At 46.8% G+C, this 25913-nt stretch overlaps 1 protein-coding gene across 4 annotated transcripts in view; it reads right to left on the bottom strand.

Moving 5' to 3' along the window:
* The window catches only part of SPON1 (spondin 1), a 1002740-nt gene that overhangs the window by 443670 nt on the left and 533157 nt on the right, over nucleotides 1-25913 (bottom strand). For all 4 annotated transcript variants that reach the window (XM_069739940.1, XM_069739943.1, XM_069739942.1 and 1 more), the window contains one exon: nucleotides 21133-21281. In XM_069739940.1, the coding sequence (XP_069596041.1) occupies nucleotides 21133-21281 (149 nt within the window). The remainder of the gene's footprint in view (nucleotides 1-21132; nucleotides 21282-25913) is intronic.

Raw genomic sequence — 25913 nt, 5'->3', positions numbered from 1 at the left:
TGGTCCACAGAGTCATGTGAGGTCTTGTTTTTTGCGGGACGAGTTGACGTTTTTATTGAAAACATTTTTGGGCACGTGACATTTTTTGATCGCTTTTTATTCCGATTTTTGTGAGGAAGAATGACCAAAAGCCAGCTATTCATGAATTTCTATTGGGGGAGGCGTTTATACCGTTCCGCGTTTGGTAAAATTGATAAATCAGTTTTATTCTTCGGGTCAGTACGATTACAGCGACACCTCATTTATATCATTTTTTTATGGTTTGGCGCTTTTATACGATAAAAACTATTTTACAGAAAAAATAATTATTTTTGCATCGCTTTATTCTCAGGACTATAACTTTTTTATTTTTTTGCTGATGATGCTGTATGGCGGCTCTTTTTTTGCGGGACAATATGACGCTTTCAGCGGTACCATGGTTATTTATATCTGTCCTTTTGATCGCGTGTTATTCCACTTTTTGTTCAGCGGTATGATAATAAAGCGTTGTTTTTTGCCTCATTTTTTTTTTTTTTTTCTTACGGTGTTTACTGAAGGGGTTAACTAGTGGGACAGTTTTATAGGTCGGGTCGTTACGGACGCGGCGATACTAAATATGTGTACTTTTATTGGTTTTTTTTTTTATTTAGATGAAGAAATGTATTTATGGGAATAATAATTTTTTTTTTTTTCATTATTTTGGAATATTTTTTTTTATTTTTTTTACACATTTGGAAAATTTTTTTTTAACTTTTTTACTTTGTCCCAGGGGGGGACATCACAGATCAGTGATCTGACAGTTTGCACAGCACTCTGTCAGATCACTGATCTGACATGCAGCGCTGCAGGCTTCACAGTGCCTGCTCTGAGCAGGCTCTGTGAAGCCACCTCCCTCCCTGCAGGACCCGGATCCGCGGCCATCTTGGATCCGGGGCTCGAGCAGGGAGGGAGGTGAGGAGACCCTCGCAGCAACGCGATCACATCGCGTTGCTGCGGGGGGCTCAGGGAAGCCCGCAGGGAGCCCCCTCCCTGCGCGGTGCTTCCCTGCACCGCCGGCACATCGCGATCATCTTTGATCGCGGTGTGCCAGGGGTTAATGTGCCGGGGGCGGTCCGTGACCGCTCCTGGCACATAGTGCCGGATGTCAGCTGCGATAAGCAGCTGACACCCGGCCGCGATCGGCCGCGCTCCCCCCGTGAGCGCGGCCGATCGGCTATGACGTACTATCCCGTCCAGGGTCAGATAAGCCCAGGGCACCTCGACGGGATAGTACGTCTAAGGTCACAGAGGGGTTAAGAGTCATAATAAAAAATCGTGTTTTATGGGAAATATTTATGATTAGCGTTATTAATGTAAACCCAATAGATATTATTTGGAAAATTCAAAAAAGTTTACTGATGACCACAAAGTTACATTTCAACCATGTAAAGTTGGTATTCTTTTTGGACAAGTAATTAGTCATCAAAACCAAATCTATTTGTTAGGCAAAGTGAACTATGTCATAGCCAAATGTATACACTGGGCAAAATTAAATTTTAATTTTTAATGTTAAATGTTTAATGTTTAAATTTTAATGTTTGCATATGCCCTCACTGACCATAAATAGGCTAATAGTGTTTACTTACCTTCTCACAGGTATATTTTTGCATAGCACTTTTTGATTGTATAGGAAAGAGAATACAGTTTATACAAATAAATCTAATTTGCAGCAATTTGGACAAAAGGGAAGACTACCTAGATAATAATAATAATAATAATAATAATAATAATAATTATAGCACCAACATATTCTGTAGCACTTTTCATTTTAGAGGGGACTTGTACAGACAATAAACATTACAGCATAACCATGAACACTTAGAGCAAAACGGAAACCAAGAGGAATGAGGGCCCTGCACACAAGCTTACAATCTATGAGATGACTTATTAGACTTGAATTTCTTGTGGGAAATTCTGATTGAAGTCAAGTGTCTAAGGCTAGTTTCACATGTGCATTCGAATCCGCAGCGTTTAATCCGCATCTGCAAGTGCAGGAAAAACTGCATAGAAACATGTACAAATGCAGAGATTTTTAGATGCATGCGGGAATGCATGTGGTTTCTAAAACGCCGCATTTTCACGCTTTTCCATGCGTTTTGTCATGCGTTTGCGTTTTTTGTGCGCATGGTGGAAAATTTTACATGAGAAAAATCTAGATAACCAGACACTGCCAATGGGACTACAGAGGGCGTGTATTATAAGATATCTATATATAGACCCTTGGACTGCTGAAATCTTAACAGTGTGCTACTGTATCCTGTGTCATGATGGATCTTCGCATAGAGAGCTTTTATTTCAACCTGGATTTAAGCATCAAGCTGTTTCTTGCCTGTGCGTTTGCTTGGGAGCAACACAGAAATCGCGAAAGATGGAGAAGGACACGGCGTAGGCGTTTTTGGCGACACCCAATTATCGAACTACGTGAGAGCCATGGAGCCTATCATACGCTATATGGCGAGCTTAATGCCAACCCGGACAAATTCCCGGAATATACCAGGATGTCGCAAGACTCTTTTCGGGATTTGCTTGGTCGTGTCCAAGGAGCCATCCGGAGACAGGACACCCAGCTCTGTAGAGCAATTCCAACAGAGGAACGTCTGCTGGTTACATTAAGGTACGTAACAATTCTAAACAAATGCCAGTCATAATTTTGGTTGGTCTGACATGTATTCTTTGTATTTTCCTTTATGTCTTTAGCATAACAACACCATAAATAGAATTGATTGTAATTTATTTTTTATTTATTTTATTACAGATTTCTGGCAACCGGAGAGAGCTTATCATCCCTCCACTTCCTTGCAATTTCCATCCTGTCCGGAATAGTTGCGGACACCTGCCGGGCTTTGTGGAATGTTCTCCAGTATGAGTTTATACCCCTACCCACCGAGGACATGTGGATGGGAATTGCAGAGAAATTCTGGAGTGTGTGTGATTTCCCCAACTGTCTGGGTGCGGTGGATGGAAAGCACATCCACATTATCAAACCAGCAAGAACAGGATCAGAGTACTTCAACTATAAAATATATTTTTCTGTTGTGCTCATGGCAATAGCAGATGCGGACTGTGGCTTCATCGCTGTCGACATTGGAGCTTTTGGCCGTGGCAACGATTCCCAGACTTTCAAGGACTCGGATATGGGCCGACGTGTGTATGGCAAAAAATTTAATTTTCCATGGCCACGACTTCTCCCCAACACTGAAGGCCCACCGATGCCATTTGTTATGGTTGGGGATGAGGCCTTTCAGATGTGTAAAAACCTACTGAAGCCATATTCCAGTCGGGACTTGAACCACACTAAAAGGATATTTAACTACAGACTGACCAGGGCCCAAAGAACAGTAGAGTGTACCTTTAGGATTCTAGTCTCAAAATGGTGCATTCTTGCAACAGCCATTAATCTAAAAATGGAGACAGTCGATGAGGTGGTCAAAGCCTGTGTGGTTCTCCACAATTACATAATGGCTAAGGAGCAACCCAACATTGAACTGGATGAACCAGTTGCAAACCCATTGTCAGATTACCAGCATCACCCGCTGCGGTCAACTGCTGAAGTTGGCCACCTGCGGAACCAATTTGCTGCCTTTTTTTATTCTGATATTGGATGTGTGGCATGGCAGGACAATATTGTGTAAATGTCCTGTTGGATTTTGGTCTGTACCAGTTATGTTTTAAATATTACTAATATTTGTTGTTAATAAACTTTTTTTGGGGTATCTTGACCGTGTCTCCTATGTATTTCCTCTACAAACCACTTAGGTTGTTAGTGGTAAGGTTTTTGACATCATTGCGTCCTGATTCTGTTCTGCAGTATCTGTTGGACGCAGACTGAAGAGACGATGGCTGTTTAATACAAAACAGATCTATACTCATGAAGTCAGGTGTCAGAAACACCAAGGTTACTTACTGGGTTACTGGTAGCCGGTTTTTCTGGAACCCATGACGGCACACCTGAGAGAGGTAATCCGCCCAGCCAGGACAGGAAACCCTACTGAAAATAAAAGGGCGGTACCTCTCGGTCGCTTCAGTTGGTTTTCAGAGCATGAGAGGCCCCCCAGGTTAGTACACATGGCAATCCAACACCACATCATATTAACTAAAAGCACCCAAAACAAAAGTGCACACCGAAAGGGTAAAAAAGGGGGGGAATATACGGGTGCCGTCATGGGTTCCGGAAAAAACGGCTACCAGTAAGTAACATTGGTGTTTTCCCTTCCCCCATGACGGCACACCTGAGAGACTTTTGTAGAAAGAAAAAACCTTAGGGGGGGACCACCTCTTGGAGTACCCTTCTACCAAAGGTTAGGTCAGCAGAGGAGGAAAGGTCTAGCCGGTAGTGTTTGAAAAAAGTCGAGGGTGAGGACCAGGTAGCGGCCTTGCAAATTTGGTCAATTGATACCTCAGCCTTCTCTGCCCAGGAGGTAGCCATAGCTCTGGTGGAGTGAGCCTTGATGCGGTCAGGAACCGGAGTGCCACTTGCAGAATAGGACAGACTAATGGCCTTCCTGATCCATCTAGCAATGGTACTTTTAGCTACCCCACACCCCTTTTTACTACCCTGAAAGGCTACAAATAGGGTTTGATCTTTCCTCCACTGACTAGTCATGGTCATGTATTGTAATATGGATCTGTTTACATCTAACATATGGAACTTTTGTTCCCCCGGATTTTTAGAATTATTACAAAATGATGGTAACGGAATCTCCTGACTCCTATGAAATTTTTGGACTACTTTGGGGAGATATGCTGGATCTGGTTTTAGGATTATCCTGTCATCAAGAATCTGAGTGTAAGGAGGGCATATTGATAGAGCTTGTAAATCACCTACCCTATGGGCCGATGTTAGGGCTACTAGTAGGACTGTTTTCAGGGTGAGTAAATTAGGTGATATGTCCTGCAAAGGCTCAAAAAGATCTTTGGTTAAAGCCTCCAAGACTAGATTTAGATCCCAAGGAGGAATTTTGGGGATAATAACCGGTCTAGACCTGCCACAGGATTTTATAAATCGTGAAACCCACCTATTAGATGCTAGGTTGCAATTATATAGGGCCCCTAAGGCTGAAACTTGAACCTTAAGGGTGCTAGTTGCTAATCCTAGTTGCAAACCTGCATGTAGAAATTCTAGGATGGGACCCACTGGAGCTACATCCCCTAACGGATCACCCAAGAAGTCTAAAAATTTCTTCCAGGTCCTACCGTAGATTCTGGATGTTATAGGCTTTCTGCTTTTTAACAGGGTGGAGATTAACCCTGGTGAGAATCCTTGGCGACTCAGTAGCGCCCTCTCAAATTCCAGGCTGCCAGATGGAAGCCCTTCACCTGAGAGTGGGTCACTGGTCCCTGGGTCAACAGGTCTGGCACATCTGGCAGAATCCATGGGTCTGTTAACGACATCTGCCTTAGAAGGGAGAACCATGGTCTTTTTGGCCAGAATGGAGCTATGAGTATTATTTTCGCTCGGTCTTCTCTGATTTTCCGGACTACTGTTGGATCTGGTTTTAGGATTATCCTGTCATCAAGAATCTGAGTGTAAGGAGGGCATATTGATAGAGCTTGTAAGTCACCTACCCTACGGGCCGATGTTAGGGCTACTAGTAGGACTGTTTTCAGGGTGAGTAAATTAGGTGATATGTCCTGCAAAGGCTCAAAAAGATCTTTGGTTAAAGCCTCCAAGACTAGATTTAGATCCCAAGGAGGAATTTTGGGGATACTATCGGGGGAAATGCGTAAGCCAGAGAGAATTTCCACGGTATTAGTAGGGCATCTACCGCGAAAGGATGTTCCTTTGGGTTCAGTGAGCAGAATTTTTTCACTTTCTTGTTGTGTGAGGTGGCAAATAAGTCTATCTCTGGTGTACCCCAGGCCTGTATTATTTGTTGGAATACCCCAGAATTCAGGGACCATTCCCCTTGTCTCAGAATTCTGCGACTCAGAAAATCTGCCTGTGAGTTTTCTACACCTCTTATGTGTAGTGCTGTTAGGGAAGATAGGTGTTGTTCTGCCCAATGAAATAGTAAGTTTGACACCTCCATGAGGTTCCAACACCTCATCCCCCCTGGTGATCGATGTAGGCCACTACTGCTCGATTGTCCATCATGATTCGAGCATGGCGGCCCTGGAGCAGGGGAAGAAAATGTTTCAAGGACTTTTCTACTGCCCATAGTTCTTTTACGTTTGAGCCATAGCTCCTTTCTTGGGAGGACCAAGTTCCTTGAACTGAATGGGATCTTAAGTGAGCTCCCCAACCTAAACCGCTTGCGTCGGTCGTGATGATGTCCTCGACCGGTTTCTGCCACTGGACTCCCATAGTTAGATGTTCCTCTATGGTCCACCAAACTAAGGAATCTCTTACATCCCGATGAAGACATAGATTTCCTTCCAAACGCCCTTTTAACAGTCTTTGAGCTGACAGAACTTCCCACTGCAGTTGTCTCAGGTGGAATTGTGCCCATCCTACGGCCGGAATGCAAGATGTTAACGAGCCTAGTAGGGACATCACTTTTCTTAGGGTCATCTCGGGTTGGTGTATTGCTGCAGTGGTCAAGTTGATTATTTTGGCTACTTTGTTCTCCGGGAGGAGGCAGAGCTGACGTTCTGAATCTAGTATTAAACCTAGGAAGGACTGCACCTTTACTGGAACTAATTTCGATTTGGGAACATTTATCATCCAAACCAGCTCTATTAGAGTTGATGTCACTACTGTTATCTGATGGGAGCAATCGGCCTCTGTCTTCCCTATCACAAGAAAATTGTCCAAGTATCGGACAATCACGACATTCCGGGAACGAAGGTATGACATTACCTCTGCCATCACCTTGGTGAAGACCCTGGGAGCTGTAGATAGGCCGAATGGAAGGGCTGTATATTGGTAATGTTTCACTTGGTTTTGTATGTAGAGTGCCACTCTCAAGTATCTCCAGTATCCGCGATGTATTGGAATATGGTAATATGCCTCCTTCAAGTCTATTACTGCCATAAAGCAGTGAGGAAACAGAAGCTTTGTGGTTGTATTGATGGACTCCATCTTGAAGGAGTAGTTGTCTATTGAATGGTTGAGTTTTCTTAGGTTGATTATGGTTCTCCAAGAGCCATCGGGTTTTTGTATCAGAAAGAGGGGGGAGTAAAACCCCCTTCCTACTTCCTGAACCGGGACGTCTTGCAATACATTTTTTTGAATCAGACCAAGGACTTCTGTCTCTAGAACTAATTGTTCCTGCTGGACTTTCCTTTGAGGTGTTATTATAAAATTGTGACTGGGTGGACGGATAAATTTTATTTTTAGGCCGTCTTTTATAATATTTAGAACCTAGGTGCTGAGGGAGATGTTTATCCAGGCTGGATAGAAGAGGGAGAGTTTTCCTCCAACCTGAGATGTAATGTCATTGGGGGGACTTTTTTGCTGAGGTAGAGGGCCCTTTGAACATATAGCCCGAACTCCTTTTATCTTTGAAATCAAAATTTCTCCTATCTCCTGGAGGTCGGCCTCTGTTAAATCTTCTCCGAAAAAAAGGTTTTTTAGGATCTTTAGGGAAGGTTGGAAAGGCTTTCTTTTTGTCTCCTGCCTGTTCCAATATCTCTTCTAACTTCCCAAAGAGGAGTTGACCGTCGCATGGGATGAAGCAAAGCTTATGTTTGGATGGCAAATCTCCTGGACACCCTTTGAGCCATAAGGCTCTCCTGGCCGCGTTGGACAGGCCCGCTGCTCTACCCGTTAATTTCACAGAGTCCACGGAGGAATCTGCCAAGAAGGCTGCTGCCCCTTGAACTAGGGATATGTTTGTAAGAATGTCATTCCTAGGAACTTTATTCCTTAGCTGGTCTTCAATTTGCTGTAACCAGATCATAAGGGCGTGAGCTGTACAAGTTCCAGCTATAGCTGGTTTCAGGCCCCCTGCCGCGGCTTCCCAGTCATCCTCACACTCCCAGCCCAGTCTACAGCCATCGGTAGTACAGGCATGGGAGAAAAGGCGGCCATTCTCGGCAAACCACCCCCGAGCACAGGCTTTGAATGCAGGCATTGCCAAACTTCTGTCACTGGAAATGCTCTCATTCAGGCTGGTGGAGGCTGACAGCTTCCATGACTTGATGGCATTGGCAGTCCCACAGTACAAGGTGCCCAGCCGCTTTTATTTCAGCAGGCAAGCCGTCCCTGCCCTGCACAAGCATGTGGAGGGACACATAAAACATGCGCTACTGAACGCCGTCAGTAGCAAGGTCCACCTCACCACCGATGCGTGGACCAGTCAACATGGACAGGGGCGATACCTTTCCCTCACTGCCCATTGGGTTAATGTTGTTGAGCCGGGTACAGATCGTGCGAGTGGCGCAGGACGTGTCCTGCCCACTCCAAGGATTGCAGGAATCCAGTCTGTACGCATTGACTCCTCCTCATACACAAGTTCCTCAGAATCATCGCTGCAGGAGCCGTCACAGTCCACCTCCACATGGACCCGTGAACGTTTACCTGTTACGACCGACATGAGCACAGCCGTGGCCAAACATCAACAGGCCGTCTTGAAATTAGTTTCTTTGGGGAATCGAAGCCACACAGCGCAGGAGCTCTGGAATGCCATCAAGCAGGAGAGCGATGTGTGGTTTGTGCCAGCGAATCTCCAGCCAGGCATGGTAGTGTGTGACAATGGCCGAAATCTGGTGGCAGCTTTGGCCCTTGGCAACCTCACTCACATCCCATCTCTGGCACATGTGCTCAATTTGGTTGTGCAGAATTTTCTGAGGGACTATCCGGATCTTGATGCACTGCTGCACAAGGCCCACCTAGAGTGTGCTCACTTACGGCGTTCCAGCACGGCAAGATCGCACATTGCTGCTCTGCAGCGCCGATTCCGCCTTCCGGAACATCGCATCATATGTGACCTACCTACCAGGTGGAATTCCACGTTACATATGTTGGAGCGGTTGTGTGAGCAGCAGCAAGCAGTAATGGAGTACCAGCTGCATCAGGCGCAAAGAAGTCGCACTCCGCGCCGTTCAGACTTCACAACCACAGAGTGGGCCACTATGAAGGACGTCTGCCAGGTTTTGCGTCCCTTCGATTATTCCACGCGGATGGCAAGTGCAGATGATGCACTAGTCAGCATGAATGTCCCCCTTATCTGCCTGCTTCAACAAACACTGCAAGCGCTAAGGGATGATGTTGTGGAAGAGGTGGAGGATGAGGAGTCTCCATTTCCATCAGCTTCTGGACAGTCAGCGCCACGTGGTTCCTCACAAAGGCGTAGGCAGGGGACACTTTGTGAGGAGGATGAGGAGGAGTCAATGGAGGAGGAAGACCTCCGCCTAGAGGAGGGAGTTACACAATTGGCCAGTAGTCAGTGTGTACAGCGAGGGTGGGTTGATGAAGAGCGGGCAGAGATCACGTCTCAAGCAGGGGACAGAGTTTCTGGGCCAGTTGGCAGTCTGCAGCACATGGTTGATTTCATGTTGCAGTGCCTGAGAGACGACCGCCGCATCGACCACATTCTCAACATGCCTGATTATTGGGTGTACACCCTCCTCGATCCTCGCTACCGGGACAACGTACAAAACCTCATCCCACCGTTGACCCGGGAGCGTGAAATGCGGGAGTACCAAGACACACTGGTGAATTCCATCATCTTCTCCAGTCCAACTGAGAGGAGTGCTGCTAGTGCTTTACAAAGCAGCTCAGTGCGTCGAGGCAGTGGAGGAGGCTCTGCACAATGAGGGAGCAGAAGCAGTGCCTCTGCCCAAGGCAAGACCAGTATGGCCCAACTGTGGCACAGTTTTGTGTGCCCGCCCCAAATGTCTACACCATCACCAGTCAGCAGGAGGCAACGGTTCCGTCAGATGGTGACAGACTACATGTCTTGCCCTCTTACTGTACTCCCAGACGGCTCTTCCTCTTTCAAGTTTTGGGTCTCTAAGCTGGATACATGGCCAGAGGTAAGCCAGTATGCATTGGAGGTGCTGGCTTGCACTGCGGCTAGTGTCTTATCGGAACGCGTCTTTAGTGCTGCAGGTGGTGTACTAACAAACCATCGCATGTGACTATCCTCCGATAACGTTGACCGGCTTACTTTTCTGAAAATGAACCAGGCCTGGATCTCGCAGGAATTTGCCACTCCTCTGCCTGATTAAGTAATTGGGTGTCATCCCAGTCTCCTGATGAGTTCATCTTTCTACCACCTGAACTGCAATTCCTGGGCTCCAACACCGCCAGTTGAGGCTCAGAAGTGCAGGCTGCACAGTCAAAACATACGACCCAGTGTTATTGGGTTTCAGTAACGTCAGCTGATCCCCAGCTGTGTAGCCGGCAATGTGTCCGTCAACCGCCACACTGACACAACAACTGTATTGTAAGGGAACCTGTCCCCCCCCAGGCATTTGTTACTGAAAGAGTCACCTTGTGCAGCAGTATTGCTGCACAAGGAAAAGGTAGCTCTTTTAGTTTAGCTCCTTGCACACGCAGAACTTAACACTTATAAAATGTGTCCACTGATACCGTTACACCGTCCCGGAGGTGGGACTTTCCTTCGTAATGGGACGCAGCACAGTCGTCATTCCTACCCACTTGGTGCCGTGTGCCGCTTCCTCAGCGTTGTTTTAAGCTATCACAGAGCCTGCGCTGTTCTGTTATCCCTTGGCCATGCCCACTTAGTGCTGCCTGTCTTCTCACATAATTTGGTGTCAGGCTGGCTGCGCCTGTGCGGCCGCGCTGGCCGTGATCTCGCCTCGCAGTGTCTTCTGATTTAATCACACTGCGGGCCTGGGATCCATGGGCATGCACAGTGCATATCTTCACCTCAGGCTCTCGCTCATCTCCCTCCGCCTTCTTCAGACTGTGCGCCGTCAGCTGATCCCTAATAGCATGCCACGGCCGTGACGCCGCACAGTCTGAAGAAGAGGGAAGTGAGAGGCGAGGATATGCACTGCGCATGCCCATGGATCCCAGGCCCGCAGTGGGATTACATTAGACGACACTGCGAGGTGGGATCTCGGGCAGCGTGGACGCACATGCACTGCCAGCCTGACACCTAAATGATGTCAGAAGACATCAGGTTTCCCTTTTAACTTGCTCCAATCAGGCTTCGGCCTACACTCTGCTCCTCTGCTACTCGTGCTGTCCCTGGGCTCTAACACCGCCAGTTGGTGCCTGGAAGTGCTGTCTGCACAGTCAACAGTCGCTCCTCTGTTATTGGGGTTCAGTAACATCAGCTGATCCCCATCTGTGTGTGCGGCAATACCTCCAATCTGCTCATCCTGCTGTCCCTGGGCTCTAACACCGCCAGTTGGTGCCTCGAAGTGCTGTCTGCACAGTCAACAGTCGCTCCTCTGTTATTGGGGTTCAATAACGTCAGCTGATCCCCAGCTGTCTGTGCGGCAATACCTCCAATCTGCTCCTCCTGCTGTCCCTGGGCTCTAAGACCGCCAGTTGGTGTGTGGAAGCACTGGCTGCCCAGTTAACACTTGCTGCCGTGTGATTGGGTTTCAGTAACGTCAGCTGATTCCCAGCTGTGTATCCGGCAACGTGTCATGTGACCGCCACGCCGGCAAACTAACAGACATTTACATGCCTACAGTGCAGGCTTCGGCCTACACTCTGCTCCTCCTGCTGTCCCTGGGCTCCAACACTGCTGGTTGCTGCCCGGAAGTGCTGTTTGCACAGAGCCAAACACCTTGCCAATGTGTTAGTGGGGTTCAGTCACGCCTGCTGCTGCCCTGCTGTGTATTCGGCAACGTGTCATGCGACCGCCACGCTGGCACAACTAAAATTTAAGGGAACCTGTCCCCCCCCAGGCGTTTGTTACTGAAAGAGCCACCTTGTGCAGCACTAATACTGCACAAGGAAAAGGTGGCTCTTTAAATTATGCTCCTTGCAAACGCTGAACTACACACTCATGTAATGTGTCCCCTCACACCGTCAAACCGTCCCGGAGGTGGGACTTTCCTTTGTAATGTGACGCAGCACAGCCATCATATCTACCCCCTTGGCTCCGTACGCCTCGTCCTTAGCATTGTTTGATTCTGTCACGGACCCTACGCTGTTATGTTATCCCTTGGCCATGCACAGTTTGCGCTGCCCGTCCTCTGACATCATTTGTTGTCAGGCTGGCTGCGCCTGTGCCTCCATGCTGCCCGAAATCCCACCTTGCAGTGTCGTCTAATGTGATCCCACAGTGGGCCTGGGATCCATGGCCATGCGCAGTGCATATCCTCGCCTCTCACTCCCCTCCTTCCGGCTTCTTCAGACTAGGCGGCGTCAGCTAATCCCTAATAGCATGCCACGGCCGTGACGGCGCACAGTCTGAAGAAGCAGGAAGGAGGGGAGTGAGAGGCGAGGATATGAACTGCGCATGCCCAGGTATCCCAGGCCCGCAGTGGGATTACATTAGACGACACTGCGAGGTGGGATCTCGGGCAGCGTGGATGCACAGGCACTGCCAGCCTGAAACTTAAATGATGTCAGAAGACGGGCAATGCTAAGTGTGCATGGCCAAGGGATAAAATTACAGAGCAGGCTCCGTGACAGAATCAAACAACGCTGAGGAGGCGGTGCACGGCACCAAATGGGTAGGAATGACGGCTGTGCTGCGTCACATTACAAAGGAAAGTCCCACCTCCGGGACGGTTTAACGGAGTGTGGGGACACATTACATAAGTGTGTAGTTCAGCGTTTGCAAGGAGCATAATTTAAAGAGCCACCTTTTGCTTTTGCAGTATTAGTGCTGTACAAGATGGCTCTTTCAGCAACAAACACCTGGGGGGGTTAAAGCTTCCCTTTCAACTTGCTCCAGTGCAGGCTTCGGCCTACACTCTGCACCCCCTGCAGACCCTGGGCTCTAACACCGCCAGTTGGTGCCCAGAAGTGCTAGCTGCACAGAGAAAAACACCCGCCAATGTGTCAGTGGGGTTCAGCAAAGCCAGCTGTTCCCCTGCTGTGTAGCCGGCAACGTGTCCAGCACAAGCAACGCTGGCACAACAGACCTAAAGCTGCCACCAGTGCAGGCTTCGACCTACACTCTGCTCATCTCCTCCTCCTGCTGTCCCTGGGCTCTAACACCGCCAGTTGGTGCCCAGAAGTGCTAGCTGCACAGAGAAAAACACCCGCCAATGTGTCAGTGGGGTTCAGCAACGCCAGCTGTTCCCCTGCTGTGTAGCCGGCAACGTGTCCTGCAAACGCCACGCAGACACCTGAACTGAAATTAAAGGGAACCTGCCCCCCCTGGTGTTTCTATGTATAACAGCAACCTTGTACAGCAGTAATGCTGCATTTGTACAAGGTGGCTCACTTTTTCTCCTTGCACATGTCGCACTCAACACGTACAAAATGTGTCCCCTGAGACCATTACACCGTCCCAGAGGTGTAACTTTCCTTTTAAATGACACGCAGCAACCCCCTTGGTAGCGCTGCCCGTCTTCTGACATCATTGTTTGGCTGGTTGCGCTTGTGCGTCCGCCCTGCCCGACACAACGCCCCTCGGTGTCTTATTTATTTTGACTACGAGGGTGTGATTGATGGGCATGTGCAGTGCATATCTTTGCCTGTCTTCACTCATCTCCTTCCGCCTTCTTCAGACTGTGCGGCCTCATGGCCGTGGCATGCAATAAGGGATCAGCGGAGGCCGCCCAGTCTGAAGCAGCTATAAGGACATGTGTGAGAGGCGAACATATTTACTGCATAAGACCATGAATCCCAACCCCGCAGTGTGAATTTATGAAAACACACTGCGGGTCTGGGATTCATTGGCATCGCTAACCACAACGGCCGACATGAAATGAGGTCAGAAGACGGGCAGCGCTAACAGCGTATGGCCAAGGGATAACACAAGAGTGCAGACTCCTGTACAGCAAATAACGACGCACAGGAGGCTGCGCCCAGCACCAAGGTATTATTTTTGACACCTGTGCTGCGTCTCATTAAATAGGCAAGTCGCGCTTCCAATACAGTTAGACTGTATAATGGGCTAAATTGTATACGTGTTTCATTCTGCGTGTGCAAGGAGCAAAATTTAAAGAGCAACCTTTTACTTGTGCAGCATTACTGCTGCACAAGGTGTGGCTCTTCTACATTGTAACACCTGAGGGGGGGTTAAAGGTTACCTTTGAAATTGGTTCAATTAGGCTTCAGCCTACACTCTGCTCCTCCTGCAGACCCTGGGCTCTAACACCGCCAGTTGGTGCCCGGAAGTTCTGGCTGCACAGAGAAAAACACCCGCCAATGTGTCAGTGGGGTTCCGCAACACCAGCTGTTTCCCTGCTGTGTAGCCGGCAACATGTCCAGCACAAGCCACGCTGGCACAACAGACCTAAAGCTGCCTCCAGTGCAGGCTTCGGCCTACACTCTGCTCCTCTCCTCCTGCGGACCCTGGGCTCTAACACCACCACTTGGTGCCTGGAAGTGCTAGCTGCACAGAGAAAAACACCCGCCAATGTGTCAGTGGGGTTCAGCAACGCCAGCTGTTCCCCTGCTGTGTAGCCGGCAACGTGTCCTGCAAACGCCACGCAGACACCTGAACTGAAATTAAAGGGAACCTGCGCCCCCCCAGGCGTTTCTATGTATAACAGCCACCTTGTACAGCAGTAATGCTGCATTTGTACAAGGTGGCTCACTTTTTCTCCTTGCACACGTCGAACTCAACACGTACAAAATGTGTCACCTGAGACCATTACACCGTCCCTGAGGTGTGACTTTCCTTTTAAATGACACACAGCAACCCCCTTGGTAGCGCTAGCCATCTTCTGACATCATTGGTTGGCTTGCTGTGCCTGTGCGTCCGCCCTGCCCAACACAACGCCCCTCAGTGTCTTATTTATTTTGACTGCGAGGGTGTGATTGATGGGCATGAGCAGTGCATATCTTCGCCTGTCTTCACTCATCTCCTTCCGCCTTCTTCAGAATGTGCGGCCTCATGGCCGTGGCATGCGATAAGGGATCAGCTGAGGCCACCTCGTCTGAAGCAGGTGTAAGGACATGTGTGAGAGGTGAACATATTTACTGCGCAAGGCCATGAATCCCAGCCCCGCAGTGTGAATTTATGAAAAGACACTGCAGGTCTGGGATTCATGGGCATGGCTAACCACACCGGCCGACATGTAATGAGGTCAGAAGACGGGCAGCGCTAACAGCGCATGGCCAAGGGATAACACAAGAGTGCAGACTCCTGTACAGCAAATAACGACGCTCAGGAGGCTGCGCCAAGCACCAAGTAGTTATTTTTGACACCTGTGCTGCGTCTCATTAAAAAGGCAAGGCACGCCTCTAATGCAGTTTGACTGTATAATGGGCTATTTTGTATACGTGTTTCATTCAGCGTGTGCAAGGAGCAAAATTTAAAGAGCAACCTTTTACTTGTGCAGCATTACTGCTGCACAAGGTGTGGCTCTTCTACTTTGTAACACCTGAGGGGGTGTTAAAGGTTACCTTTGAAATTGGTTCATTTAGGCTTTGGCCTACGCTCTGCTCCTCCTGCTGACCCTGTGCTCTAACACCGCCAGTTGGTGCCCGGAAGTGCTGGCTGCACAGAGAAAAACACCCACCAATGTGTCAGTGGGGTTCAGCAACGCCAGCTGTTCCCCTGCTGTGTAGCCGGCAATGTGTCCTGCAAACGCCACGCAGACACAAAGCTGCCTCCAGTGCAGGCTTCGGCCTACACTCCGCTCCCCCTGCTGACCATTTGCTCCAACACCACTAGTTGGGGCTCTAGGAAGACAATCTTCAATAGGTCCACATCCTGGTTCCAGCACCGTCAGCTGGTTCCGGGTAGTGTCAAGGTCACTTACACACCTATACGCTGTCCCGTTGTGTTGCGGTCGGGTTAGCCAACTCCATGGTGCCTCCAGTTTAGGAGCTTCCTATGTGGGCTGTAGGGATTGGCAATCAAGGCTGGTTCTGTAGTGCCAGTAGGCCAAGCTCCCCCTGTAGGACTGTTGGTGTTCGGTAACTGCGGCAGCCTCGCGGCCTTGCTGTTCTCTCCTCTCCTGTGGACCTTCTGGTCCACATCCTGGTTCCAGCACCGTCAGCTGGTTCCGGGCAGAGCCTTTGGCTTAGGTGCCTCCTTCTGGGTATCCGAGTTCCGCCAACGTCAGCAGGTCCTTGGTAGTGCTTTTTAGCACGGGTACCTCCTGCTTAGCATTCCGGGTTCCAGCACCGTCAGCTGGTCCTCGGTCGTGCCATTGGCTCTTGCATACTTGGCCAACGCATCCGGGTTCCAGTACCGTCAGCTGGTTCTTGGCAGTGTCTTTGTCACGGGTACTCCCTCCTGCCCAGCCTGGTTCCAGCACCGTCAGCTGGTTCTGGGTAGTGTCAAGGTCACTTAGACTCCAATATATTGTCCCGTCGTGTTGCGGTCGGGTTAGCCAACTCCATGGTGCCTCCAGTTTAGGAGCTTCCTATGTGGGCTGTGGGAATTGGCAATCAAGGCTGGTTCTGTAGTGCCAGTAGGCCAAGCTCCCCCTGTAGGACTGTTGGTGTTCGGTAACTGCGGCAGCCTCGCGGCCTAGCTGTTCTCTTCTCTCCTGTGGACCTTCTGGCCCACATCCTGGTTCCAGCACCGTCAGCTGGTCCCAGGCAGAGCCTTTGGCTTAGGTGCCTCCTTCTGGGTATCCGAGTTCCGCCAACGTCAGCCGGTCCTTGGTAGGGCTTTTTAGCACGGGTACCTCCTGTTTAGTAACCAGGTTCCAGCACCGTCAGCTGGTCCTCGGTCGTGCCATTGGCTCTTGCACAGTTGGCCAACGCATCCGGGTTCCAGTACCGTCAGCTGGTTCTCGGCAGTGTCCTTTGCTCTTGTACCTTCTGCTCCCCATCCTGGATCCAGTACCGTCAGCTGGTTCCAGGCAGAGCCTTTGGCTTAGTTGCCTCCTTCTGGGTATCCGAGTTCCACCAACGTCAGGTGGTCCTTGGTAGTGCTTTCAGGCACAGGTACCTCCTGCTTAGTAACCGGGTTCCAGTAACGTCAGCTGGTTCTCGGTAGTTCCATTGGCTCTTGGACCTTCGGCTACCCATCCGGGTTCCAGTACCGTCAGCTGGTTCTCGGCAGTGTCTTTTGCTCTTGTACCTTCTGCTCCCCATCCTGGTTCCAGTACGATCAGCTGGTTCCGGGCATAGCCTTTGGCTTAGGTGCCTCCTTCTGGGTATCCGAGTTCCACCAAAGTCAGGTGGTCCTTGGTAGTGCTTTCTGGCACGGGTACCTCCTGCTTAGTAACCGGGTTCCAGTAACATCAGCTGGTCCTCGGTAGTTCCATTGGCTCTTGGACCTTCGGGTAGCCATCCGAGTTCCAGTTCCATCAGCTGGTTCTCGGCATTTTCTCAGCCTTCTTGTACCTTCTGCTACATTTCCAAGTTCAAGACCCTAAAGACGACGACCCGGAAGACCACCCCTAAGATGACGACGACACTAGAGACGACAACCACGGAGATGACGACAACGCTGGAGACGACGACCCTGAAGACCACCCCGATGACGACGACTCCAGAGACGACGACCCTGGAGACGACGACCCTGGAGACGACGACATGGAAGACCGAGAAGCAGAAGAACAAGAGGCTGCAGAACAAAGAGCAGAAGATCATTAAGCATAACACTTAATATCAGAGCAAAAGATATTATCTAAATTATATGCAGAAGAAGACTAAGCAGTGTATGGGGGTGAGTCCGTTCCTCCTCGTGGTGCTCCTGGATAAAGCCTGATGCTGCAGGCCAAACTGACAGCGGACAAATGTAACTCTTTTGTGACAGGCAGAACGGAAGGTGTAATCTTCAAACTTTTATAGATAACAACTACGGGAATGCCTGTCACAAATAAGAATATGATGAAGAAGTAGAATAGGAAGAATAATAATAGTTGAATAAAAATAATATGAAGAATGTAACAAAAAAAAATATAGGTAGAAGATGAAGAAGATGAATAAGGTGAAGAAGAAGTTGATGTCAAAGATGCTGATGATGATGAAGAAGAAAGTGTGGGAAAAGTAAAAAAAAAAGGTGAAGGGCGTGAAAGTAGTGAAACATCAATATCTGCCAAAATAAAAAAATATCTTAACATAGTCAATATCTTTGTAACTCCGAACGTCTTAAAAAAAAATAAAATTCCTGCTATTCTATTTGATTGGGCTAAACCTCTATGCCTTTAATGTCTCCGCCACCTCCCCCAATACATCCTACATTATTCTTAGTTGTTTTCCTTTATGTAGAATGACCCTACAAGGAAAGAAAGGGTTTATTTTAATTCCAATATTTTGGTCCCATTGACTTGCATTGGGATCGGGTATCGGTATCGGCGATATCCGATATTTTTTGAATATCGGCCGATCCAATCCGATACCGATACTTTCTGATATCGGAAGGTATCGCTCAACACTACTTGGCATGCTTTCCACCAGTCTTTCACACTGCTTTTGGGTGACCTTATGCCACTTCTGGTACAAAAATTTAAGCAGTTCTTCTTTGTTTGATGGCTTGTGAATATCCATCTTCCTCTTGATTACATTCCATAGTTTTTCAATGTAGTTCAGGTCTGGAGATTGGGCTAGCCATGACAGGAATTTGATGTGGTGGTCCTTCATCCACACCTTAATTGACCTAGCTGTGTGGCATGGTGCATTGTCCTGCTGGAAAAACCAGTCCACATAGTTGGGGAACATTGCCTGAGCAGAAGGAATCAACTTTTTTTCCAGGATAACCTAGTATGCGGCTTGATTCATAAATCCTTCACAAAGATTAACCTGCCCAATTCCAGCCTTGCTGAAGCATCCCCAGATCAACACTGATCGTCTAATGGTTAAGAAGGACAGGACCCGTTGAAATACCCCTGTTGACCACATAAAAAAACACAACCCTGTTTTGCAGTGAACCACAAGAGACTCATACCGAAGGAGGCACCTCATAACTGTATTAGTTCTTCAGAGCACATAGGGAGAACCTCGGTATTAGGGAGTACCATGGGGGGCGGAGTCACAACATTTCTATCCCTGAAACATCTTTCTATGCACATGGTCCGAGCCACGGCAGCTTCCAACAACTCAGGAGTTTCATAAAGCTCAAATGCATCTTTTAATCATTCAGTTAGACCCTGACAAATCTTACTTCTAAGAGCAGGATCATCCATCGAGGTGTCAGTGGCCCATCTACAGATTTCTGAGCAGAATTCCGTTGCTGGTGGGTCCGCCTGCTGGAGCTTATGTAGATTAGACCAAGCAAAGGATACACGGTCTGGATCATCATACATGAGGCCTAGAGCCTCAAAAAAGCATCAACTGACTGGAGAGACAGTGAGTATGATGGAAGTGAAAAAGCCCAAGAATGAGCATCTCTTTGAAGGAGCGAAATAAAAATCCCAACCCATTGCTCCTCACGCCAAGATGAACAAGAAAGATGCCCAAAAATAAAGCTTTGCAGACTTCACGGAACACAGTAAATTTATACAGTCCCCCAGAAAACCTATCAGGGAGAGTCACCATAGGTTTTGGTTAACAATCTGCTGCTCTGAGCCCCATATTCCAGGTCTGACAGTTCAAGAGACAGACCCTGAAAATGTTTGGCAAGGAATGCAACGGGATCCATGCCAAAATACAAAATGTCGGGCTGGTGAATATGTCATGTTGTGATGGTTTTTGGTAAGGAGTGGGGGCTACAAACTGTCCCTGGAACTGGGACCCTAACTATCCCTGTCCAGGGGGTACTCTTGAAGCTAGAGAGGCCCGAGTCTCTGACCTTACGCAGCTCCTGTTAAACCCTAATCTGTTCCTTCCCCCACCGCATGAGGTATCGGACAGAAATATAATGTTAACAAGACACAAAAACAAAACATGGATAACAGAAAACCTCTATCATACAAAATTACTAACCAACAATAGGGAGGAGGAAAAGGACAGGGAGGAATACACTAAATGAAAACAGGGACCAGGAGATAAATACACACACATACTACAGCAAATCACAGAACACTTTTACAAAAACTCTACTTCAATCACTTAGCTTTAGTACACAGCACAGGAAGACAAATCTTTCACCAGCAGGGACAAGAATGTCTGACCAGTGTATATACGAAAAGGTAATAACCAGATCAGAAGCAGCTGAAATGGAGCTGCATGTTTTTGACCAACATCAACACTAGAAGAAACTAAATCCATTTAATATGGAACAAAAATCACACGATCTCTAAAGAAGACCTGAAATTCATTATGCGACATCATCGTCTAACTCCAAGCCTTCCAACGAAAGTGACTCTCATGCCAGCTACATGGGAGTATGATCCATGGCTTGGATTAAACCTAATGAGCTGGTATACATTTTGCTTTTTAGACTAAACTACTTTAACACCTTAAAGAGCGGAGCTTTTTTTCAGTTTTGCGTTTTCGTTTTTGCTCCCCTCGTTCCCAGAGCCATAACTTTTTTATTTTTCTGTCAAGTTGTACTTTCGAACAACATCATTGATTTTACCTTGTTGTGTACTAAAAAACGGGAAAAAAATTCCAAGTGAGTGAAATTGCAAAAGAGTGCAATCCCACACTTGTTATTTGTTTGGATTTTTTGCTAGGTTCACTAAATGCTAAAACTGTCCTGCCATTATGATTCTCCAGGTCATTACGAGTTCATAGACAGCAAACATATCTAGGTTCTTTTTTTATCTAAGTGGTAAAAGAAAAAAAATTCCAAAATTTGCTGAAAAAATAAAAAAAAAATGTGCAATTTTCCGATACCCATAGTGTCTCCATTTTTCGTGATCTGGGGTTGGGTGAGGGCTTATTTTTTGTGTGCCGAGCTAATGTTTTTAGTGATACCACTTTTGTGTAGATACATTCTTTTGATTGACCGTTATTGCATTTTAATGTAATGTTGCGGCGAAAAAAAAACGTAATTCTGGTGTTTCGATTGTTTTCTCGCTACGCCGTTTTGTTAATCCTTTTTTATTGATAGATTGGGAGATTCTGATAGATAGATAGATAGATAGATAGATAGATAGATAGAAAGACAGATAGACACCTCTGGAGTGCTGTTTATGATTTTTCCTCTTGTCCTGCTCAGACTTATAAGGAAGTATGACTAATGTCTGAAATGAGGAAACAAACTGTAGACATAGTTAAATCTTCCTATCATAGTTAGATCTTCCAATGATATTCATCAACATTTATGTGCTTACCTTTTGCCGTATTTCTTCTTCCATTTTGACTGGCGAACCCAACTCTGCCACTTGTTTTACTCCTTCACTAGCATATCCTCCATATTCCCAGAGAACATATTCCTTAGAATGTGACCCACCAATAATTGCAGACCAGTGATTGGCTCTTCCTGTAGAGAATAAACAAGAACACATACTAGTTGCAACTCAATTTATGGGGTGAGATTGAAGAAGCAAAGCAGAGAAGAATTAATTTGAATGATAAGGCATAAGGCATGACAAGGCATGATAAGCCTCTCAATCAGCCAAACCAGATCTCCACTTTGCACTGATGAGAGGCAGTACCATGAAACACAGTGTCTGCTAATTGAGATTCTGGTTTGGCTATTATCCTAAGTCATGTGACAAGGCTCATTAAAGGGTTGACATTGACTGTTAGGATTGCTACTTCCAATAAGTGGCATTAGAGTTCTAGTCCTCTTTCTCTCTGAAGAGACAATTTGCATATTTCCCAGAGGAGCATTGCGGCTTTAAGTCTCCTCACCTCGACATGCTTATCATGTCACTCTCCGCAAGGAGAAACGATACTTCTTGGATCCCGGTCAGACGCCTCTCAATCAGCCAAACCAGATCTCCACTTTGCACTGATGAGGGGCAGTACCCCAAAACACAGTGTCTGCAAATTGAGATTCTGGTTTGGCTATTATCCTAAGTCATGTGACAAGGCTCATTAAAGGGTCGACATTGACTGTTAGGATTGCTACTTCCAATAGGTGCCACTAGAGTTCTAGTCCTCTTCCTCTCTGAAGAGACAATTTGCATATTTCCCAGAGGAGCATTGCGGCTTTAAGTCTCCTCACCTCGACATGCTTATCATGTCACTCTCCGCAAGGAGAAACAATATTTCATAAATGAGAAATGTTTGATTAAATGTTTTAACCCTTTTAGGACCGTCAATACATCTTTTAACTGACCTGATTCATAAGAGAATAGCATCCCCACCCAGGTGACAATCCAGCAGCTGTCGGCTGTACACTATAGCTGACAACTTGCTGCATCAGCCACAATCAGTGTTGGCACCATTCATATCTGTTTAACCACTTAGATGCTGCTATCAATAGTGACCACATCATATAATAGTAATAATTGTATGTATATAGCGCCAACATATTCTGCAGCACTTTACATTATAGAGGGGACTTGTACAGACAATACCCTCCCTGACAGAAGTTATGTTGCTTATCCATGTTATGTAAATAAAAGCTTATAACCTGACACTAAATTCATCCATTGGTTGTATAAATTATTCTTTTGAAAGCTGAAACCCTCCAAAATGTGGCTTAGGTTAAGAAAATAAATTGGCATAAATGCAGAAATATTGATCAGTTAATGGACACAGAATGGTCAGATTTTGGCAAGACAAAAGTTTTGTTGCCTGGTCATATAATTATTATTATTATATATTTTTATAGCGCCATTTATTCCATGGCGCTTTACATGTCAATGGGGGGCAAATATAGACAAATACATTAAACATGAGCAAAAAACAAGGCACACAGGTACATAAGGAGGGAGGACCCTGCCCGTGAGGGCTCACAGTCTGCAGGGGATGGGTGAGGATACACTAGGAGAGGGTAGAGCTGGTTGTGCGACGTTTCAGTAGGTTGAGGATCACTGCAGGCTGTAGGCTTGTCGAAAGAGATGAGTCTTCAGGTTCTTTTTGAAGGTTTCTATGGTAGGCGAGAATCTGAGGTGTTGGGGTAGAGAGTTCCAGAGTATGGGGGAAGCACGGGAGAAGTCTTGGATGTGGTTGTGAGAAGAGATGAGAGGGGAGTAGAGAAGGAGGTCTTCAGAGGATCGGAGGTTGCATGTAGGTAGGTACCGGGAGACCATGTCACAGATGTATGGAGAAGATAGGTTGTGGATGGCTTTGCATGTCATTGTGAGGGTTTTGAACTTGAGTCTCTGGGCAATAGGAAGCCAGTGAAGGGCTTGGCATAGGGGAGAGGCTGGGGAATAGCGGGGAGACAGGTAGATTAGTCGGGCAGCAGAGTGTAGGATGGATTGGAGTTGTGCCAGAGTGCTAGAGAGTAGCACTCCAGAGAGTAGGAGGTTGCAGTAGTCAAGGTGGAAGATGATAAGGGCATGCACTAGTGTTTTTCTGGTGTCACAATCAAGGAACGCGCAGATCTGGGAAATATTTTTGAGTTTGAGATGGCAGAAGGAGGCAAGGGCTTGGATATGTGGCTTGAAAGAGACGGCAGAGTCGAGGATCACCCCGAGGCACCGGGTGTGTTGGGACTGGGGAAAGTGAGCAGCCTTTGACATTGATGGATAGGTCTGGTGGAGGGGTAGAGTGAGATGGGGGAAAGATGATGAATTCTGTTTTGTCCATGTTCAGTTTTAGAAAGCGAGCAGAAAAGAAGGCTGAAATAGCAGACAGACAGTGCAGGATTTTGGTAAGTAAGGAGGTGAGGTCAGGTCCAGATAGGTAGATCTGTGTGTCGTCGACGTAGAGATGGTACTGCATACCGTGGGATTCTATGAGCTATCCAAGGCCGAAGGTGTAGATGGAGAAGAGTAGGGGTCCTAGAACAGAGCCTTGAGGAACACCGACAGACAAGGGGCGAAGTGAGGAGGTGGTGTGGGGGAGAGAGACACTGAATGTTCGGTGTGTCAGATATGATGAGATCCAGGATAAGGCCAAGTCTGTGATGCCAAGAGATGAGAGGATCTGTAGCAGAAGAGAGTGGTCCACAGTGTGGAAGGCAGAAGACAGGTCCAGAAGAAGGAGGACAGAATAGTGTTGCTTGCTCCTGGCAGTTAGTAGGTCATTGGTGACTTTAGTAAAAGCAGTTTCAGTTGAGTGATGGGGTCGGAAGCCAGATTGTAACCGATCAACGAGGGAGCAGGAGGAGAGGTGGGAGGACAGTTCAAGATGGACATGTTGTTCCAGTAATTTAGAGGCATAAAGGAGAAGAGATATTGGGCGATAGCTAGACACAGAGGATGATTAATAAAACATTTTACAATATTCACTCTAATATAAAGAACTTGAATTTCCTGCAGTTCTATGTGAACAAAATAATATAATCTAACTTACACCTAACCTAGGTTTGCAACATTTGTATATCTACCGCTTTAGCTACATGTATAAAAGTCATCAGCTTCTGCATTACGTAGAATACATCCACACAGCATGTTTATATGATAACATGAGTTTAGTAAAAACAGGAAATATTTTCCACCTCGTTTTCCCAATATATATCATTTAATTACATGTAAATTATACTGGATTCCCACACAGTCATTATATGACAGAATTCCAAGCAGATGACTATGGTTATCTTCATTAAAGGGAAATGCATCTAAAATATACTGAGATAGTTATGGATAGATAGACTGATAAATGTTAGATATATAGCTAGATACTTTAGAAGGGACTGCCATGGGGGTTTGTGTTACTCTATTAAACTTTTTCTTTAAACCTATAAATACAACATGGAGCAATATATATTTCAAGTGCAGAACAGATTAATAGATTGAAGGACAAATGATAATGATATTGATAGATATTTTACAATATTCATCTTTTATCCTGCTTGTCCTCTATAACTCTCCCTCACATAAAGCACAGTATCCTGTAATTAAGCTTCTCTCATCCTATAATTTTGGTCTTTTTTTAGATCCATTTATCTGCTAATTGCAGAGTGTGCCCCAGGACCCCCTGTCCTTTTCATTTCCACTCATATGCATCTCTGGTTCAGTCACAATGTATCATGTGCAGCTGATAGTAGAGTGTACATCCCTGTTGGTGTCCTTGACACTGTTACTGCATATTTGCTTTACCTGTTTGCAGTGTAAGCTCTTAGCTACCACATCACGCCACGGGTGTTAACTCTAAATGCCAATTGGGACTGCACACTCGCATTAGCGGATGCACCAATTACATAAGGCTTGTATTAGAAGTGACCCACATATTTCCAGGTATATTAATAATATGGTGTGAGTACCGCAAACATATAGGTAGCCCAGCAAGGAATGGAAATAATGGTTACTGATTAGTCTGTATGACCACATCTTATTTATAATGCTTGTGCCAAGCCTTATTATAACATGTATATTAGGTGGGGCGTCAGCCATGCCCCCTTCGGGTGACACAAATATTGTCCTCTCAACATATTACAGGTTTAGTATGTATGGGAATAGCATCTAACATCATATTAAATATATTACTTCATGCCAAGCCCATCAGTGCCATGCCTCATTGTGGCCTGTGCCCATCTCTGGCTTTTAGTTATCCTAGTCCCGGAGCAAATATGCAATATTGCACTCCAGAATGGCAGAAATACTGTGCAAAAAGATAAGGGGTTTCTTCCAAAAACAGTACAACCCCTATCCACAGGTTTCGAGTGGAACTGCAGCCAACCTGTTTAATTTCAATAGATATAAGCTACAATACTAGAAACAACCTGTGGACGGTGGTGGTGCAGTTCCTGGGAGAAAGCAGCCATGTTTTTCTGATGGTGGCCATAATGGACTTTGGTTTTACTAAAAGAAGAAACAATGGGGTCAAATACCACTCCTGATGATGGCAAGGTATAACGACCAGAGATCTGTGCTTGTCCCCCAGCTCACAATTTAGCTTAAGGGGTTGGTCAGGAAGCCTCCATATACTGGCATGTATAACCTAACGACCGCTATCGGCTGTACAGCTTGAGACCACAAGACTGAGAGGGTCTGGGCCATGTAGATGATAAAGGTCATGAACCTCTAACCAACCACCATGTATTCTTCCTGAT

The sequence above is a fragment of the Ranitomeya imitator genome, chromosome 9 (genome assembly GCF_032444005.1).
Source record: "Ranitomeya imitator isolate aRanImi1 chromosome 9, aRanImi1.pri, whole genome shotgun sequence".
Taxonomy (NCBI): domain Eukaryota; kingdom Metazoa; phylum Chordata; class Amphibia; order Anura; family Dendrobatidae; genus Ranitomeya; species Ranitomeya imitator.
Note: the sequence above shows the minus strand (reverse complement) of the source record. Positions and strands in the feature narration are given on the sequence as shown.